The 21382-nt window shown below is 31.3% G+C and overlaps 1 protein-coding gene across 4 annotated transcripts in view; it reads left to right on the top strand.

The window, feature by feature from the left end:
- Fstl5 (follistatin like 5) overlaps positions 1-21382 on the top strand; it is a 762470-nt gene that overhangs the window by 501079 nt on the left and 240009 nt on the right. For all 4 annotated transcript variants that reach the window (XM_048813586.1, XM_048813584.1, XM_048813585.1 and 1 more), the window contains exon 7: positions 393-559. In XM_048813586.1, coding sequence (XP_048669543.1) covers positions 393-559 — 167 coding nt within the window. The remainder of the gene's footprint in view (positions 1-392; positions 560-21382) is intronic.

The raw sequence follows: 21382 nt of genomic DNA, 5'->3' as shown, positions 1-21382 counted from the left end.
AAAATGATCTCACTTCACCTACAATATAAATCCATCAGTGAATAAACAACATCATTTTATTTCAATGCCAATGACACACTACATGTTGATTTGGCAGTTAAATAATTTATCTCTCTTTTGGGTGCAATCTGCCAGGCTTATTATAACTCTACTTCTGATATTCATTTCATGTTTAATAGTTTTTGCCTCATGAGAATGCTTGTCAATCAATTAAATTGAAATGTCATTCTGACCTTTCGTTGGAAGCAGTTTACTCTTTTTTCATTTTATCACAAGCTTTTTTTATCTTTTATTCAAATTAAAAGCCCAAATCACTGGTATTCAGAAACTTTATGCCAATTAATGTTACAAAATTACATGCTCATCAATATACTGATGCTTTATCTTTACAGAGGTGATCCAGTTGAGTCTTCCTGAAGATCAGAAACTAAGCATTACTGCAGCAACTGTGGGACAAAGTGCTGTCCTGAGCTGTGCCATTCAGGGAGCTCTGAGACCCCCCATCATCTGGAAAAGAAACAATATTATTCTAAATAATTTAGATTTGGAAGACATCAATGTGAGTATATAAGTACAAGTGCTTTATTAAGTGTATATGCAGCATGATGCATTCTAGGCTTTGTGATGTCTAGTGAACTTTAATTAGTAGTGGATGTAGAATAGAAGAGAATCATTGGAACATTAGTGTATCCATCCTACTGGCTGGGAGGTATACCACAGATCATTTTTAATTATCCAAATTATTAGTGTGATACATAGATTATATGGCAATGTGTTAGTGAGAAAATACACTAAGAAATCTACATCTAGAAATTCTTTCTATAAATATACTCATGTGAACTCAAGTATGTATGTATAAAATTGTTCATCTTCACAGTGTTGTGAGAAAAAAAAATTAGAATACCATCCATAGAAAACATGAGGGCATGTATGAATGTGTATATATCAGAGTTATTTTATAGCTTTTACATATGCTAATATGAAAACATATTCATGGGTGTTTATATAAAAATATATCCTGTTTTATTTTAGGATGCTTCTATTTCATATATATATATATATATATATATATATATATATATATATATATATTTTAAATATATATAATTTAAGTAATACATAATTTAAATATATATAGATTAATTTATAGAAAATTTCTAGAGCCATATTATAAAATGACTCACAAAATGAAATGATTCTAGGGAAGAGGATAAGGTCAAGAATGGTATTCAGACTTGCTTCCAAGAGATTTCTTTTTTTTCTACTTGTATTTCTAACATAGGCCTATATCAATTTTAAAGAAAACAGTGTGTTAAAAATAATACCATGGGCTGGGGTTGTGGTTCAGTGTTAGAGCACTTACCTAGCATGTGTGAGGCACTGGGTTCAATTCTCAGCACTTCATATTAATAGAGTCCATTGACAACTAAGAAAATATAAAAAAATATATCATAGTGTGATTACTTATGAATAGTTTCCTGATGCCTACGGTACACATTCTAGAAAGCACCCAAATTTCTGTCTGGCATAAATAGCTTTCAATGAAAGAATTACTTGGTACAAATCTATAATACTCTGATTAAACAATCTGGGATTGGTTCTGGTTTCACTAGGCTGAGAGGCAGCAAAACAATTCATATAAAGTGATCTGGACTATTTTTAAGCAAAGGCAAGACAGTTTCTCAACCAGTGGGTAGAACAAGGAAAAATTTTTTAAAAAAGAAGATGGTTCAAAAAACTTTGTACTCTACTATTCTTGTTTAATCATTTCAAAATCATGTTTCTATGCCAAATGTCTGTCTGAATTACTATAATTATTAACAATTAATCTCTATCCAATGTGGTTATGGTTGAGTAACAGTTTAAAGGTCTTGAAGTTAGAAGAGGGTAAAGACATATTTTACTTCAAATATTTCGCAATGTATTAGAAACAAGAAATATTGATCAAAACAAATAAATGGTTTTTTAACAGAATGGAGGTACATGTTTCTTTATTGAGGTGTACATCTAGGGATATAGATTCTAAACTCCTTTCAACTGGGTATGCCCTCCAGGGTAAGGGAAGAAAAAAAAACAGAAACCAACTCTAACCACTTATCTGTTCAAAAAGTGAACATCGCCCTAGGCGATAAAGTTAAAAAATTGTGCACTTACAGGATATCTGTGTAATTGAAGTATGGTGCAATCATTTGACTTATTGATCTTAAAATTTTATGATATCTGCATATTTTTGAGCAGTACTCAAAAAGCTATCATTTCCATTTAATTTTGTTTGCTTTGTAAAGAACTCAGAAAATAGACTGAATCTACAATCTCAAATTCCTATTTATTTTATTTCTCTTAATGTTCTTGTTTATTGTTTTAGAATCTATTTCAAAAATCAGGAGTCTTCTCCAATTTTTTTTTATTATTATTTTGATAGAAGTTCTCTAATTCGAAGAATTTTCCTCAAGGAGGTAATGGAGAATGATGTCTTATTCTCTAAGATATTAGAAACAATGTGCCTTTCATGTCAAAGGAAGCAGTGACATATACAATATCCTTACTGATTTTTTAATATGTATATTAAGTAGAATTCAGTATGTTTTTACTTATGTTTACATTCTAATTCCAAACAATTAAAATAACAGATGCATTTTAAAAGCATAAGTACTTCTTATCTTTTAAATCAGCTTACTCCCATTTCCAAATGCAGAAAAAACTCTGTGAATGAGTACACTTTTAATCCCCCTTCCTTGAATTGCATAAGTAATTTTATTCCTTTAATAGGATTATTCATATCATGTCACATTGTCCAATTACCTCATTAGCTCTAAAAACAGCTCCATGAAGCAGAGAATCATATGCCCATTTATACATGTGAAGATTTATAGTAAGAGATACACTTAGTTGTTTACTCAAGGTCACCGAGGTAATAAGTAGTAGTAAGGATTGTGGTTTTTACATTGCCTGATTAATTCTAGATCAAGAGTTGTTTAACCACCTCATGAAACTGATCTATTCTGTAGTTTTCTGGTGCCCTTTGGAAAGCATATCTATATAATTCTGGATCCTATAGATTACAAATAGATTTGTCATATTCTATTATGTGTGAGACTAAGTGAAATTCAATTGATGTTTGGAGTCTTTCATTTTGCCTGCCTTCATTTTTGCATCAAATGATCAAAAGCATACCACTGAACTACAGGAGCATGTATAACACTGGTTTGCAAGATAGGCTTTAGACTCATATTTTCTAGTTTGCAATTAATCTTCAGTCACTTAGGAGTGATGTGACCTCAAGCAAGTTGTGTAAACTTTCTGTACCTAAGCTCATGTATCTGTGAAACAAAGATAACAGTAGAACTAACTTATTTTTTGGTGAGAATTAATGAGATAAAACATTCTAAAGCTGTTAACACTATATAAGACACATTGTAAACTTTCAATTAAACTGTGTCTCATTTTTGTCTTCTCTTCCTTCTTCCTCTTCTCTTTTTCTTTCTTCTTTCTTTCTACATATTTCAAGAACACAGGTGCTCTGACCCTGCATAAAAGAGGAGAAATTTATTCGTAGGGTCCGTATACTAGGAGAGATTAGAAGTTCCTAGGAAATGCTGGATTTGAATTTTTCCCAATTATAATAGCCATTCAAATAGGAGAAAAAAAAATGATTTAATGTAATTTTAGGAATTGTGTTATCTTATTTTTTGGTTAGCAATCTTTAATTAATCCCAGCTCTAAAAATATGCCATTATATTCATTCAGCTGAATGAATTCATCTCTATGCATGACCTCAATCCTCTTTCTGCCCAAATTCCTGAAAAAAACTAATTGGATTTTTTTTGGGGGGAGATTCCTTGTTTGCAAGTTATTTTAGTTAGGAAAACTTATTGAAGAGAGATGGAGCAAGCATAGAGACAAAGATATATTTTTAAGACAAATGTGGGAAAAGAAAGTAGAATTGATTGACATTATTAGCAGTCAGGTGTGAAGAAAAGGGAGGAGTTGAAAAATGGCACTGTTTTCCATAGGGTACCTTACTAAGAAAATTGTCAATAAGTGGTTGGATAGCCTAATTTTTTGTTTTGCTGTATTTTCACTTCAGGTAAATTAGTTCAAAAATCTAACACTTATTGTTTATGTCATGTTTATAATATCTATATTTATTCATCATTCATTAAGTTATATTATAATCCGGTGTAAATTCAACATTGAAATGAAATTGCATCATACCAATGTAGAGTCCAATTCTTAGCTATGTAACTAAAACAAATATATCAAATAAACTTAAATTTCAGTTTATTCACCTGTAATAAGAAAAATTTTTTATAATATTCAATAATATAAAATAATGTTATTTCACCCATTATTATAAGCAGCTAAATTCATTATGACATTGTTGATTATATGTAATTCCAACTGTCAAGCTTCCATAAAAATACAATGTATTTGTCAGGTTTAGTGGCCCATGCCTGTAATCCCAGTGGTGTTTGGAAGGCTGAGGCAGGAGGATCACAAGTTTGAAGTCAGCCTCAGTAAAAGCGAGGCACTAACCAACTCAGTGAGACCCTGTCTCTAAATAAAATACAAAATAGGGCTGGTAATGTGGCTCAGTGATTGAGTGCTCCTTAGTTCAATATCTAGTACAAAAAAAATACGATATATTTGGAAAAGTCTTGTGCAATATATATTATTATGACTTTCAATGACTTTCCAAGTAAAGTTGCTAGGTAAAATACAATTTTACTGGAAAGTTCCATATTTTATGTACACTATAAAATTTTTATTTTAAATACGACATAAAAAATAATCCCTGTTTATCTGAACTTCAATTTATATTTGGTTATCTTATAGATTATTTGATAAGAAAATTGTCAGTGGTTGGATAGCCTAATTGGTATTAACATGAAACTCAAATTGTTTTCATTGTTGTATTAAGCCAGTTTTCAACAAATAATGCTTTATCTTATATCAAGTGGATGAAATGAACAGCCAACATATCTCTTGAATTATATCTATAATCTTTGCATATTTCTATTCTTTTAATATTTTGTTCTCTACACGTATCTAAGCAATGACAGTAGTTTTGTCCATCAATGAACACAAGAAACTAAAAAACAGTGACTTAAATATATGGGAGTTTTGGGTTTTGTAAAACATACTGTAAACATTTGGCATGATTGCACCATAAACATCTGGCACTCAGTGTTCTAAATCCATGGCTTTTATCCTCACAGTCATCTCAGGGTTCAGATTTGCTGCAAGGTTTCCAGCCATCAATCTATATTCCAGGTCCAAAGCAGCATATAAAACAGATGAAAGGAGAAGTCACTTATCCATGCTTTTGTAGACTTTTCCTGGAAGTCTCGAAAGTGCTTATAGGTTACAGTAATAACTATAATAATTATACTAGGCAACCTGGTAAATATAATACTGTACCAGGTCACACTGCCCAGCATTCTGTTATAGAGGATGAACAAGATAATGGACATTTGGTGGCATCAAGAAATCTCTACTTTTATACAGGCCACCTAAGAAAAATATTAAATATTCAACTTCATACATTTTTGTATTTGTTTATGTTGATAAAATATGATTATGCATCTACAAATATCACCAATTCTGAATATAATTTTTTTCCTTTGTTAAATTGAAACAGTCTTCAATTATTGGGTTTTTGGGTTTTTTTTTTGAGTTTGTTTGCCTTTCCTTACATGTTATTTTTCTTTTGCGTTTTGTCTGGAGGATTTTTCTTCTGATCATTCTTTTTTATTTTTTTTTTTAATTTTTATGTTTTTAGTATGAATTGAGCTCTTTTATGCTAACCAAGAAAAAAATAATGACAGGTTTAGCCAGGTGTACTGGTGCATGCCTGTAATCCCAGCATTACAGGAGGCTGAAACAGGAGGATCACAAGTTCAAAACTAGCCTCAGCAAGGGCAAGAAGCTAAGCAACTCAGTGAGACCCTATCTCTAAATAAAATACAAAATAGGGCTGGAAATGTGGCTCAGTGGTAGAGTACCCCTGACTTCAGTCCCTGGTACCAAAATAATAATAATAATGACAGGTTTAATGAGAATTTATACTATTTCCAAATGAAGTATAAACATAAGTTTTATGAACAATTTGAGGAAAAGAAAAATTTGCAGCTTGCTATTTTAGAGTTGAAATACTGGATTCACATACAGATTTCAAGATCTTAGTTTCTATCTTCCATTGTATAACTTTTAAGAGTTTGAATTATATCAATTTTTTTCTCTGGTTGTCTATATTGGGTTGTACAGTTGGCATTATGAATAGCTAACAGGGTCTCTACAATTTGCAATAGATATTTTGTTTATATATATGTGGCTCAGTAGCTTATATATAAGCTCAGTGTCTTCCTAAATTGCAGAGGCTGGCTTTAAACTTGTGATCCTCCTACCTAAACCTCATAAACTGCTGGAATTACAGGTGTATACCATAGCGCCCAGCTATAGCTAATATTTTGATTGACTCTCATTGGCCTGATTTCTCTGTTCCCCTCAGGTTTTTTCACAAATCATGGCAAATCTGCAGCATTGCCAGAATATCATATCATCTTTTAACTCTTTTTTTCCATGTAATATGTTGTCATGTTCACATAGAGAAGTCAATTAGTATATGAAAAAATAAGTAATATGAGAGATTTGTGGTCCTTAATCCCCAAGAAATAATAATAAACTATGGCAGATGGATTATAGTGTAACCAAATATAATCATACGGCCCTTCAATTGTATCAATAGTTATGGTATACACCTCAGGAATAATCCTAGCAATTTTTTTGACTCAAAGTGTGAATTTAATGGGGTGGAATGAAGGAAGCCAATTGATAGGGAAGACTTAGGGTTGTAGGAGTTTTAATGGAAGTTGGGCTTCATCTGAACTGGCTTCCTGAATAGAGATGTGGTGTGTAGAATAAGGGATATAACAGTCCTACCCATGTCCGAACTACACTAGCTAGAATTTGAGGTCTGATCTGGGCCATTTGTGTCAAGAGGGAATGTTCAAACTGTAATAAGTCCCAATGATTATCATGGTCATGGCCCAGAATGGTCCTGAAACGAGGCCAACCAAGGCTCAGAAACAGTTGTCTTAAAAGAAATATTGGCAGGGACATGGTAGCCATCTTTAAACACTTGAAAGGTTTCCCTCTTCTTAAAAAAAAAAAAAAAAGAGTTATTTATTTTTTAATTCTTAATGCATTATAGTTATACATAAGAGTGGGGCTCATTTTTACATATGTGTAAATTCATGTAACAGTTTTCTCAATTTCAATCCCCAGTAGCTTTTCCTCTTCTCCATCCTTCTGACCCTCTTCCTCTACTCTTTAGCCCTCTATTTATTTTTCAATTGATGCATTATACTTATATGTAAAATTGAAATATATTGTAGTACTTTATACATACAGCTAATATAATTTGGTCTACTTCGTTCCCCTGTTCTTACCCTTTTTCTCTCCACCTCCATCATCCTTGGTTCCTGCTTGATTCTACCAATCTCTCTTCTGTTTGTTTCAGGATCCCCTTTTTGTATTCCCTTTTCCTATCTTCCTTCTGCATATGAGGGAAACATTTGCTCCTTGACATGCTGAGTCTTCTTATATCACTTGTATGATGCTCTATGGGTATATTCATTTACCAGTGAATGACATAATTTCATTCTTCTTTATGGCTTAGTAGAACTCCATTGTGGACATATCTCAAATTTTCTTTATCCATTCGTCTATTGATGGACACATAAACTAGTTCCATAACTTGGTTATGTGAATGGTGCTTCTATAATTATTGGTATGTGTATATCACAATATTATGCTGATTTTGGTACGTTTGTATAAATACCAAGGAGGTGGGTAACTGGGTTACATGATGATTCAATTTCTAGCCTTCTGAGGAATCTCCATACTTATTTCCAAAATGTTCAAACTAATATGCCGTCCCAAAAACAATGTATAACTTTACCTTTTTCCCTATATCCTAACAGCAATTATCATTATTTGTATACTTGATAATTACCATTATGACTGGAATAAGATGAAACCTCAGTGTAATTTTGTTTTACATCTTCCTAATTGCTAAAGATGTTGAACATTTTTCATATATTTGTTGGCTGTTTGAATTTCTAATTTGGGGAAATGTCTTGTTAGACCTCTTGTCCTTTAGTTGAGTAGGTTATTACATTTCTTGCTGTTAAGTTTTTAGTTCTTTATATATTCTGCTGTTTCAGTCAGATTTTGCATCACTGTCACCAAAATACCTGGCAAGAAAAACATAGAGAAGTAAAAGTTTATTTGAAGTACATGGTTTCAGGGATCTCAGAATGTAGATGACTGACTCCATACCTCTGGGTCCAAGGTGAAGCAGAACATCATGGCAGAAAAGTATAAAAGAGTAAAAACAGCTCAGGACATAGTAACATGAAGCAGGGAGAGGGAGAGCTCTGCTCACCAGGGACAAAATGTAAACCCCAAAAGCATGTCCCCTGTGAACTATCTCCTCCAGTTACACCCTACCTGGCAACAGTTAGCACCCAGTTAATCTGTATCAGTGAACTGATCTACTGATTAGGTTAAGGCTCTCATAACCAGTTTTTCACTTGTGAAAATTCTTATATCATCTAATACATGAACTTGTGAGGGACACCACAAAATCTCTAATATAACATCTAGCTATTAATTTCCTGTAAGAGGAGTAACTGGCAAAGATTTTCACTCATTCTGTAGGCCCTATCTGTGTTGAAACTTTTAAATTTAATCCTATCCCACCTATTAAATTGGGGGTTTTATTTCTTGAGTTTTAGGAGTTTTATTAAAGAAGTTGATGCTTGTATAAATGTGCTAAAGTTTTGCCCTTCTTGTACCATACCCTAAAACTAACTCAATTTGGATTAACAACTTAAAGACGGACAGTGAAAACTTGTATAAGAAAATGGGGGAAATATTCTGTGGCTTATTCTTGGTAGTGAATTTTTGGACATGACACCAAAAGCACAAGCAATGAAAGTAAAAACAGGTTAGTGGGACTACATCAAACTAAATCAAATTTCTGTATAGCAAAGGATACAATAAAGTAGAAGGGAATGTATGGAATGAAAGAAAATATTTGGCACAACAAATATCTGATAAAGGGATAATATCCAAAATGTAAAAGAAACTCTTAAAATTCAATGACCAAGATAAATAAAATAATAATACTTTGATTAAAAATTATCAGCCATAAAGTATTTCCATTATTACAACTTATTTGATGTGCTCCCACCATATACACTTGCTTTCCAATTAAAGTATTCTGTTGAAGAAAAATCACAGGGAAATAATTAAAAATCGAAATGTACAGTTTAAACAAAATCAGAATCAAATTGTAATTGTGGCCATCTAACAGTAAACCTCCAAAGAACAAACCAAACCAATAAAACCAAACCACCTCCACTACAAAAAAATTAAGAAAACCCACTGGATTCTAGTACATAGCAGGGAAAATCAATACTGGTGAATAATATGTCAAAATATAATAAAATTTTCATTATATAACTGGAATTTTGTCTGGATTTTTAAAACTATTAAGTGGAATATAGAAGATTATATATATTTTAAAGAATGGATTCTAGTATATATACTATAATTTTAATTTCTTAGAAAATTTTCAAGTCATGTAGTTTAGAGGGACTAAATAAAATAATTTAGGGTATAGAGCACTCTAAATATGCTACTTAATTTTAATACTTAAAATAGTGAAAAAAAAAGAGTAAATTTCCCTTTTAAGAGTTTGGGTTTTAAAGATATTATATGTTTATGAAAGGAGTATTTTTGTCCTTTGGGCTATTTATTGATAACAGAGCCCAAATTTATATCATTAATCAAATTAATTTAATTTGCAATATTTGACTTCATCATTTTAGAAGTCTATAGTGTTCTTTGAAACACGATTTTTAAAACATGGGACAATTAGATTATACCATTGAAACTAGGTATTTGAAAAAGAAAGCTATTTACTTGTTTCTTCTCTATACTATTAATAATCTATTTTGTTTTCTTAAAAAGTATACACATTAGGGCTGGGGATGTGGCTCAAGCGGTAGCGCGCTTGCCTGGCATGCGTGCAGCCCTGGGTTCCATCCTCAGCACCACATACAAATAAAGATGTTGTGTCCCCTGAGAACTAAAAAATAAATATTAAAAATTCTCTCTCTCTTAAAAAAAAGTATACACACTAATTTTTGAAATAGAATACATCATTCACATGTAATTTTTACCACTGATTTGTTTTTTAATATAAGACTACCAAGGGGCTGGGGATGTGGCTCAAGCGGTAGCGTGCTCGCCTGGCACGCATGCCACCCGGGTTCGATCCTCAGCACCACATACAAAGATGTTGTGTCCACCAAAAAGTAAATATTAAAATTCTCTCTCTACTTCTCTCTACCTCTCTTTCTCTTTCTCTTTATATATATATATATATATAGGACTACCGCATTATTGTCTCTTAAAATTCAAGGAGAGGGTCTGACTCTAACTCAGTGATAGAGGGCTTGTCTATCATGTGTGAGGCACTAGGTTTGATCCTCAGTACAACATAAAAATAAATAAATAAAGGTATGTTGAGTTCATCTGCAACTAAAAATATTTTTTAAAAATTCAAGGACAATCAGAGAATGTTTATGATTCTAAATCGTCTAAGCCAAATAAAAAAAGGAGCCATGACGTAGATAAAAGAAGTTGAATTTCTAACACAAGTTAGAAATACATACATGAATTAAATTATACCTAAATATTTGTTAGTCAGGTTCAATACTAATTGTAAAGTAGGAACAATTAATTTTTTAATTAATAGCCTTTCTAAATTACATATTTCTCTGATATATCAGAACATTGAATATTAAAGCTTGTTTATAAGAAAAATCTGAAAATGAGTAATTCAGAATGTATTTTTAAATGCCTTTATTCATATTCTTTTGGAACTTATTCTTACAGATAACAACATATACAACTGCAATGTCCAACTCTGATTAGGTGGCAAAAGTATTCAGTTTGTTGAATACTTGGTAATTTTAAGTTTAGTTCCTAAAATTATGAAAAGTCATGTTATTTAAATCTGAATGAGATATATTAATATGTAAACATTTGTTCAATTTGTAATTTCTTTTTTTTAAATAAGAAACTTGACTACGTATATCTATTCCTAAAATGATAAAGGACTGTCTCTTCTAAGTTTTAATATTTTTCTATGAATGTACAAAACTTAAAGGATAAATCTATCCCCAAATCTACAACATTTGCACTAATTTCTAGTCAATGTAGACATTTCAGAAAACTGGGTCCTGCTAGATTTTTCCATCATTTTTTCTCTTAGCTCTAATCTGTCACAAAACCATGTAAATTGAACTTTTTCCTTATCTTAAATTCATTCTGTTCTCTCATTTCTATTGTAGCTGCCTTAATTTAAGGCCTATCATTTCTCACCTTCAAACTTCATCCTTGCCTATTACAAATGTGCCTTCACTTTGAATCTGCACTTCATATGATAGCCAGACTGATCTTCATCAAATTTACATGTGGCCATTTCACTTCCCTCTTTAAAATCCTTTAAAAGCTTTTTGTAGGTTTCAGAAAGGAAAATGATATTCTTTAGCTTATTTCAGAAAGCATATTTTTTCTATTGATTCTTCCTAATATAACTCTCTAAAACACTAGCAATTTTCTGATTGTGTTGTTTTATTGCTACGATTCTTGAATACATTCTCCTCTTCACTAGAAAAGCTTTTCTGGTTTCCCTGATCTATCTAAATCTAGTGTGTTTTTCAAAGACAAATAAATAAACACTATGCCTGAAAGCTTTTTAAATTCTCTGTCCATTAACAATAGTACTTGCTAAAATCTTGATAAAACTCTTATTATTCTTGTCTTTTTTTTGCTGGACTAGAAACTGAACACCAAAATATTTGCTAGTTCAAACTTTATGTTATGATGTTCATAGTATAATGGCATGACGTAGGCATGAAATAAATTTTAAATGTGTAAATTATAAATAACAGTGATATTTCTCATATTTTCAATTATGCATTTTTCAATTTTTTGTTGGATTTTTTTATATTTAAAATCTTTCTTAAAGCTTTATTGTTATTATTACTATTTTACTGAAGCTACATGTAGTATTATCAATCAACCTGTTTATTGGCAATAAATCATTTAAGCCTAGGACAACTCAACAATATCTAGATTTAATTTATTTAATAACAGTTTTCATTAAGCATATTGACTTTTTACTACTATTGGCAAGAAAAAGAAGAGAAACATTTGAACATTGTTTAATCTTTATATATATATATATATATATATATATATATATATATATATATATATATATATAAAACAAATAGTAATTTAACCACTACATTTTTCTAGGCTCTTGACTAAACAAGCTGAAATTATGTCTGTAAGAGACATCGTTTTCATTTTTAAACTCTCATTAATAGAAAAAGTCAAGAAAAGAAAGGAAAAGAAAATGCATTATATTTGAAGTACAATAGAAATGGTTACATAAATACTGAACCATTAATAGAAAAAGAAAGTCAAGTTTGAATTTTGAAGGTCATAGACCACATCTAAAAGTACACAAGTCCAGCAGCTTCCATGATAGGCAGGTGATGGTATGGTAGACAGGTGTCCCTGGGAAAGCAGGCCGTAGGTTTTGAGAGAGCATAGTATACTGAATGAACTTCAAGGCCCTTGTTATGTCTAAGAATAAACAAAGAAACTGAATAAAAAAAGGGCTTGAATATGAGAAATAAAAGCAAAACTTGTATTTGATTATTAAGCTATACATTTACAATTATAACATATACCAAAACAATAGCATGAAATGCATACACAATATTTTTTCAAATATTGAAACTTTCCATTTTAAAATGTATTAACTCATTAGTTTATCAGAACAAGATATGTTAAGCTAATATATTGATACTCTTACATAAGTTGATGTTTATATTTTTCTACTTGTTTTTATTGTAATAAATGCACACAATGTAAAATTCAGCATCTTAAACATTTTAAGTATATTAAATATGTACATAATGTTGTGCACCCATCCACAAAATACACCTCTATAACAAAACAATTTTATAACTAAAACTTTATATCCATTACATAATAACTGCCGATTCCTCATTCCACCTATTCACTTGCAGCCACCATTCAAATTTCTACATGTATGACTTTGACTACTCTAAGCACCTCATATAAGTAAATCAAGTAGTACTTATCTTTTGTATCTAAGTCTATTTTGCTTATCTTACTGTCTTCAAGATTCATCTCTGTTTTAGAATATATATGCATTTAACTACTGTATCTTCTTGCAATACTATCTTTTATTGATATGTAATATCTCTCTTATTGCTTTTTAAAATTAATCTGTTTCATCAGATATTAGCTTAGCCACCGTTGTTCTCTTTTGGTTATAATTTGCATGGAATGACTTTTCCCCAAATTCCATTCTCTGTTTGTGTCTAAAGTGAGTCTCTTGTAAAAAGAGTATATTTATTATGATTTTATACATAATGTACACCATAAAGATATACAAATATTATATCTCAGCAAATAAAGAGCTCTTACCATCCCTCCCCAAAAAACTACCTGAGATGATAGATATATTAATTGCTTAACTGTGGTAAATATTTTACAATATATACATATATCAAAATCATGAGTTATAATACTTTAATACATACAACTTTTAGTTCTTGGTCTATTATGCCTCAATAAAGTTGGAAAATTAAATGTAACTACTGATAAGAAGGATTTACTTCTGCCATTTTGATATTTGTTTTCTACATGCTTTGAATCTTTTTTTGGTCCATCAATTATTGTATTTTCTATTATGTGTTTATTGATTTTTTTTTTGGTGGCGAAATGTCTAAGTTTCTTTTTTCCCTTTGTATATATTCTTTAGGCATTATCATCCTAAAGTTGTAATAGTCTAATTTGAATGATTACCAGCTAAATTTCAATAACAAAAAAGAAAACTCTGCTCCTTTGACAGCCTTGTTTATTCCTTTTGTTAATGTCATAAAATTACATCTTTACACATTGTGCATTCCCAAATATAAACTAATAATTTATGTGCAGCAGTCTTTCAAATTATATAGAAAATGAAATGTAAAGTTACAAAAAAATTATAATGATACTAACTTCTAGAGTAATAATTGCTTTTTAATGTGTTCTCAAGTCATGTAGAAATCAGAGTGGATTTGCAAACCATTGTTACAATAACACTAGCTTTTATAATTACCCTTGCAATTACCTTTACTGAGATCTTTATTTCTTCACATGATTTTGAATTACTAATATCCTCTTATTTCATCATATGGGTCTCCCTTGAGCATTTTTTGCAAGGCAGTTGTGCAGATTAAATTTCCTCATATTTTACTTATTGGGAGATGTCCTAATTTTTCCTTCACTTTTTTAAAAATGTTTTATCACATATAGGTTTCCGGATCAATAGGTTTTTTGCATTTTTATTTTTTAGCACTGTAGGTATATTGGACATATTTTGCATTTTGGCCTTCAACGACTCTGAGAAATCTGCTAATAACCTTTTTATGATCCTTTGTATTTGATAAGCCACTGAGATATCTGCTGATAATCTTTGTTATGATCCTTTATATATGATGAGTTACTTTATTTATTTATTTTGTTAGCTTTCAAAATTCTGTACATGTCTTCGAAAATGTATTATAACATGTGTAGCTGTGTGTCTCTTTTATCTTATTTGGAGTTTGTTGTGATATTCGGATATTTATATTCTTTCCTTTTATCCAATTCAGGGAATGAATTTAAATATTCAAATATTCTCTTTGCCTATTTTTTTTCCTCAGATCTTCAGGGATTTCTTCCATGCATATGTTGTTGATCTTAATGGATTCCTATGGATATATCTCAGACTTGGTTAAATTTCATTCAATCTTTTTCTCTCTCTTTTTTTTAATGTTACTCAAATTTGAAAATTACCACCTTCCAATATTCAAATTAACTAACTTTTTTTTTCTGCTTTCCTAAATCTTCTTATTAATCTCTCGTGATTTTTAATTTTAGTTACTATATTTTGACCTTCAGAATTTTTGGGGGGGGTTCTTTTTAGATTTTCAAACTCTTTATTGATATTTTATATTCCATTTATACATAATTTTCTTGAAGTTTTTCACATCTTTCTTTACTTCCTTAGCAATCTTTAAAATGCCTGTTTTGAAGTCTTTATTCAGTACACTTGCCATCAGGTCTTTTTCAGAGACAATTTCTGGTGATATACAATTTCATGTAAGTGGACCATACTTTTCTGTTTCTTTTTTATATGTAATATTTTTTTGTTGTTGTTGAAAACTAGATGTTTGAATCTAATAATGGAAGTCTGGAAGTCAGAGTTTTTTCTTTTCCCTTACCTTTTTTAAAATTTTTGTTTATTGTTTTGTTTTTGTTTGTTGCTATAGACTATCTCTGCCACAAGGATTTGCCTGAGGTATTATATACTTAAGATTTTCTTTGGTCTTTCTTGAACTTATTATTTTTCCTGGATCCATGCAATAACTTTCCAATTTTGAATTACTACATGTATACCAGCATATTGGTTGTTTTTAAAATTCTTTTTCTTTAATGTATTGCTTCAACAGGAGGGGGAAAATAACATGAAAGGTAGAAAGGAAGTGTGCTTGTCCTTTAAGTATAAGGCAGCCTTCTCCAATAGCCACTCATCTGCCTGTACTTCTGGCATCTGAAGCCTCAGCCTGCAATCAGATCACATATCCCCAAATTTGGAGGACAGGGTCCCTTTTGCCCACCCTGGATCCTTCATGTTGTGTGCAGCTGCTTTTAGATCAAGGGCACAGCTATTTTCCAGGAACTAGAAAGAGGGATATGTAGTTGCTGCTTTGCTGACACGAAATTGATTTAAATTAACCTCAGTTTATCTCCCAAGCCTTCCTATGGAAATTTGAAAGTCTCAGTAGACTCTAGAGTTAAAAAAGTAGTTACTTCCAGCAGATTCTGACTGTGCAATAGTCATCAAGGTGGGGAGAGAGAATTCTGGTGATATGATACCACATTCCCAGAATCCTAAATTGATTTTTAACTACGTATTTTCAATAACAATTTGTTTTTATAGCTTATCTTTGTCTAACTGAAAAAATCATTTATGTGTCTCACATTATAATTTAAACAAGTTATGCATCTATAAAGTTTTAAGCAACTTTTTAGTTGCTTTCTACTCTCCATGACCCAGGAGAATACAAAGCAGTATTCCAAAGATATATAACCTAAGCAATGTGACTTGGCAACTCCCTAAAAGGCCCATAACATTCATTTTACAGAAGACTTTCCAGTGTTCTCTAATTGCAATTAACCTTTTTCCTCACCTTTTAAATAATGTACAGTTTGTGAGGATGTATCTGCTCCAAGTTTATTTTCCAAAAAATAAAGGAAAGACTATAAAGGTACAATTGCTTTACAGCTACCAAATCCTGTTTTATGATTAAAATAGTATTATATGACTTAAGACACAATAATGATGAATAATACAGAAGACAATCAATGACTTTGTTGGTAACTGAATTTTTATTTTTCTTATCGTGCTCCTTTGTGCAAGAGGAAAAAGTTTGACTCAAAATGAAGAAACCATATCATGGTTATTTCTATCCTCCCATCATATCCACACGCACTTTAAACATTATACTTCTCAGTTTTTAATATTTTAGAGAGAAAAATTTAAAATTGTGAGAGGTGACTAATCAAATGACAAATGATGTAATAAACTGTCATCCAATTTTACTGTTCCTTCAAAGATTTTTATTTGTCTGTTTAATTAACAGTGATTTGGCAGAGGATAGAAACTTGTAACATTGTTTTTTCCTAACTAAATTTGCTTTTAAATTTAGACAAGGTAATAAAAGCACAATTTGTGGAGGGAACTTTTTGTTTTCTTTTGCTTACTCAAAAAACTTTTTGATGCAGAGATGTGAAACCAAAATTATATTAGTGAAGTTGGAATTTGCCTTTAAAATAATGTTTTTACTCCTAAGAATGAATTGTATTTTGGGCACACATATCTAGTCAACATCTCAAATTTATATTTTTACTAAACGATCACAATTCATGAGCTTCTTTCAACAGAGAAGAACATAATATGATTGTATTTCAATTTTGTTCTAAAAAATATTGTTAGCTCTTGTGCATAAGGAAAACATCCACCCATTTCTTAATTTATTCACTTTTATTCTACCATGGGATAGTTAAGTCTAATAAGTTAACTTAAATGTACTTCTTTAATAACTCTATGTGTGAATGTTTACAAAGGGTCAACATATGTATGAGTGTGGGAAATTATTTGTATTGTGTGATTTTAGATTTTATAGAGGTAAGATTTATATTAGGTTATGGTCAGAACAAACTCAACATAAAAAAAAATGATACACTCTTCAGTGGATTGATGTTATGTATAGGAGGTAAATGAAATTTTGTACTGATAAATAATCTGTGATAAATACAGTTCCAATCACATATTACAACCTTTGGCTCCAGCTTTGTTGAATTATAATTGACAAATAAATGTTGTATGTATTTATGGTATTCAACATGATGTTTTGGTAAACATATATATTGTAAAATGATTATTATAATCAAGGTAATTAACATATCCATCACCTCACATGGATATGATTGTGTGTGTGTGTGTGTGTGTGTGTGAGAGAGAGAGAGAGAGAGAGAGAGAGAGAGAGAGAGATGAAAATACTTAAAGTTTATTCTCTTAGCAAATTTCTAGTACACAATAGAAGGTTATTAAGTATAGTTGCCATTATATACATTAGATTTCCAGAATTTATTCTGTATAACAGAGGCTTTGTACCATTTGACCAAGTCTTTTATTTTCCCTTACTCACCAGCCCCTGATCATCACTATTATACTCTTTGTATTTGTAAGGACAGCTTTTCTGGATTCCACATGTGAAATTACAGTGTGTTCTTCTGTGTCTGGCTTATTTCACTCAGTATACTCTCCTCCAGGTTCATGTACATTGTCATAAATGACAAGATTTATTTTTTTAAGACTGAATAATATTTCACTGTGTGTGTATGTAAATACATATATATCATATTTTCTTTATCTATTTGTGTGTTGATGGACTCTTAGGTTGTGTCTATCTCTTGTGATAATGCTGCAATAAACTCAAAAGCACAGATAACTCTTCAAGATACTAAATTCACTTCCTTTGGCTATATACCAAATAGGGAGATTGCTGGATCATTAATTCATGGCCTGTATTAGGGTAATTAAAGAGTTATATTCTGGCTAACGTCTTATGGTGAATGGATTGAGAAAATTTCTCTCCTCATTTTTAGGAAGAAGGTTCTAACATTTGAATATTCTCTGTTGTTATCTTTCCTGTCCAATTGGGATTGTTATTAAAAGAAAAGATAGTAGCACTGGGAAATAACAAAAGGATGATACAACTTCACAAGTCATACTGGAAATTATCACAGTCTCCAAAGATAAATACCTTTTTTTGTCCATTAACTACTGATTAAGGCTTAGATTCTGTAAACATTGGTGCAAACCTATATATATGTTGTCCAGCACAAATACAAATTTCTGTTTTAAAGAAAATACAACTCTAAAATAATTGTTTTATTGTATTACCAGACACTGTGCCAATTGTGTTTTTTAAATTAAATTAATTTTTTTTTATTTATATATCACAGCAGAATGCATTACAATTCTTATTACACATAGAGAACACAATTTTTCATATCTCTGGTTGTATACACAATATATTCACAACAATTCATGTCTTCATACATGTACTTTGGATAATAATGATCATCATATTCCACCACCATTAATAACCCCATGTCTCCTCCCTTCCCCTTCAACCCCTCTGTCCTATCTAGAGTTCATTTATTCCTCCCATGCTCCCGCTCCCTATCCCACTATAAATCAGCCTCCTTGTGCTGTTTGGATCCTTTAGTTATAGTTATTTTGTATATTATACTTTGTGAACTTAGGCCAAGAAAAACAAATTTGTTCCTATAACTAAAGGACCCAAACAGCACAACTGTAGAGGAGGAACAGTTTATTTGAGGGCTCAGGGTTTCAGAGGTCTCAGTTCATAAGTTGCTGGGTCCGTTCCTCAGGGCTCAAGGTGAGGCTGAACATCACAGCAGAAGTGTGTGGCAGAGGGAAGCAGCTCACATGGTGATCAGAGAGCAGAGAGAGATGTCTCTACTAGCCAGATACAAAATACACACCCAATAGCCACAACCCCAATGAACTTCTTCCTCCAATCACAACACACCTGCCTCTAGTTACCACTCAGTTAATTCCATCAAGTATCAGCTCACTGATTGGGTTAAGGTTGTGAGCTGATATTTCTCTTTCAAACCTTTTTGCATTGCTCACGTGTGAGCTTGAGGGGTACAACACATCTAAACATAACAGATCCATCCCCTCTTAAAAAATAATAATTCCATGTGCAGTGCCATCATCCAATTGAGAACTATTGTTTTGCTGAAATTGAAGCTGATCTTGCTACACATTAAAATAAATCTTAAATGAACCAAGTTTAACACCATTGGATTTCTACATTAATGGTAACTTTTAACAGGAAGCAGAAGGATAGTGCTTTTATCTGAGTCTGTACCTAAATTAAGATGAAGAAATTTATTACATAATTTTCTTTAATGATCAAATTTATTATGGTATCAGAGTAAATATAAAACTAGTTTTCTCAAATAAATAATAAAAGTGTACTTGAAGCATTAATTTATTGTCTACCCAGAATGTTTTGGTATATTGTATGCCAAAGGAAACTGTCTAACATATTGAAAAATAGTTACACTATTTAATAAAGTAATATCATAGCATAAATGCTAAAATATTATAATGTGTTACATAAATAGCTGATAGAAGACAAATTATAAATTTATTGATTTTAAATAAAGGAGAAAGTTCAAATGTTGGCCTTTATGCTTGAGATATGAAATAATTTTAAAGGATATAATAAATTTACAATCATATAGAAATTATTATGAAGGCAGAAATGGGCAAATCTTAATCAGGAGACACAAAATATTGTTATAGTGATTCTTGGCACCAGTGGGTAATGAAGTTTCCTGAACTTAAAGTTGTACTTCAAAATTCATATTTCATGTGACCAATTATTAACTTGGCTATAAGGAGCTAATTTGATTATATTTTGCTTGTTTGTTTGTTGTTAAGCACATGTGTTGTTGGAATATTGGGAAGATGCAAAGCATTTTTTGTCAGATCCTGGTTAAGAGAATATGTCTAGCGGATAGATGATGGTCTGTTTCTTCTCCAAGTTCATATGAAGCAATGTTCTCTCAATAGATGAAGGAAAAAAAAATTACAACTCATAAGTATGATTCCATTACAGGTACTGAAACATTATGTGGCACCTCACTAATATGTACAGTTTTTTATGTTTTTGTGAATCAGCTAAACATAATTTATAGATATTTGGTTCTAAATAACCATACTGTTTGATAGAAATCAAAAAATCTTATAAATTGTTTTTTGTTGGAATTGCAATAGAGTTTTTTTGTTTTGTTTTGTTTTGTTTTTGTTTTTGGGTACCAGGCATTGAGCTCAGGGGCATTCGACCACCGAGGAAAATCTCCAGCCCTATTTTGTGTTTTGTTTAGAGACAGGGTCTCACTGAGTTGCTTAGCACTTCGTTTTTTTCTGAGGCTGGCTTTGAACTTGCCATCCTCCTATGTCAGCCTCCTGAGCCCCTGAGATTACAGGCGTGCACCAACATGCCAGCTGAGCAATACAGTTTTTATATAAATATTCTGGCCTTCAGGTGATTTATTGGCATCCTATAGAAAATATGTGTACTTTGAAGTCATAAGATTCATTATCTGTCTTTATATAGAACATACTTAACTAATGTTTAAAATGATTCATATGTCTAAACACTCATTAATTGTTGTGCAGATTCGTCATTTTCAATTATAATTAGTTTTGGGATTACTAATTGATTGCCCACTTTGGCCTTAGGAAATCCAAAATTTTCAGCTACTATACTTAATATGATAATGTTGCTGTTCTCTCTCTTTTGTAGACAAGAATGGCTCAAAAAGTGCATTCCAGGGTTGAGCTGATACGAAGGTAGCTGAGCTGGCAGGTTCTATAATACTGAACACACAGTCAAGACTTCAATCACTTCAGTGCTAATTCCACCACTGTTCTAATTTTTCCCCTAGAAATGATTGAGTCAAGGGTCAGGTAGATCACCAGGACTTGTGAATGACTTTCTTGTCCAGAGAGGCTGAGCAATTGGATCTTGCAGTTTAGGTGTGTATGGGTATGTGGCGGGTG

This window comes from Marmota marmota, unplaced genomic scaffold, assembly GCF_001458135.2.
Source record: "Marmota marmota marmota unplaced genomic scaffold, marMar, whole genome shotgun sequence".
Taxonomy (NCBI): domain Eukaryota; kingdom Metazoa; phylum Chordata; class Mammalia; order Rodentia; family Sciuridae; genus Marmota; species Marmota marmota.
This window is presented reverse-complemented; position numbering and strand designations above follow the sequence as displayed.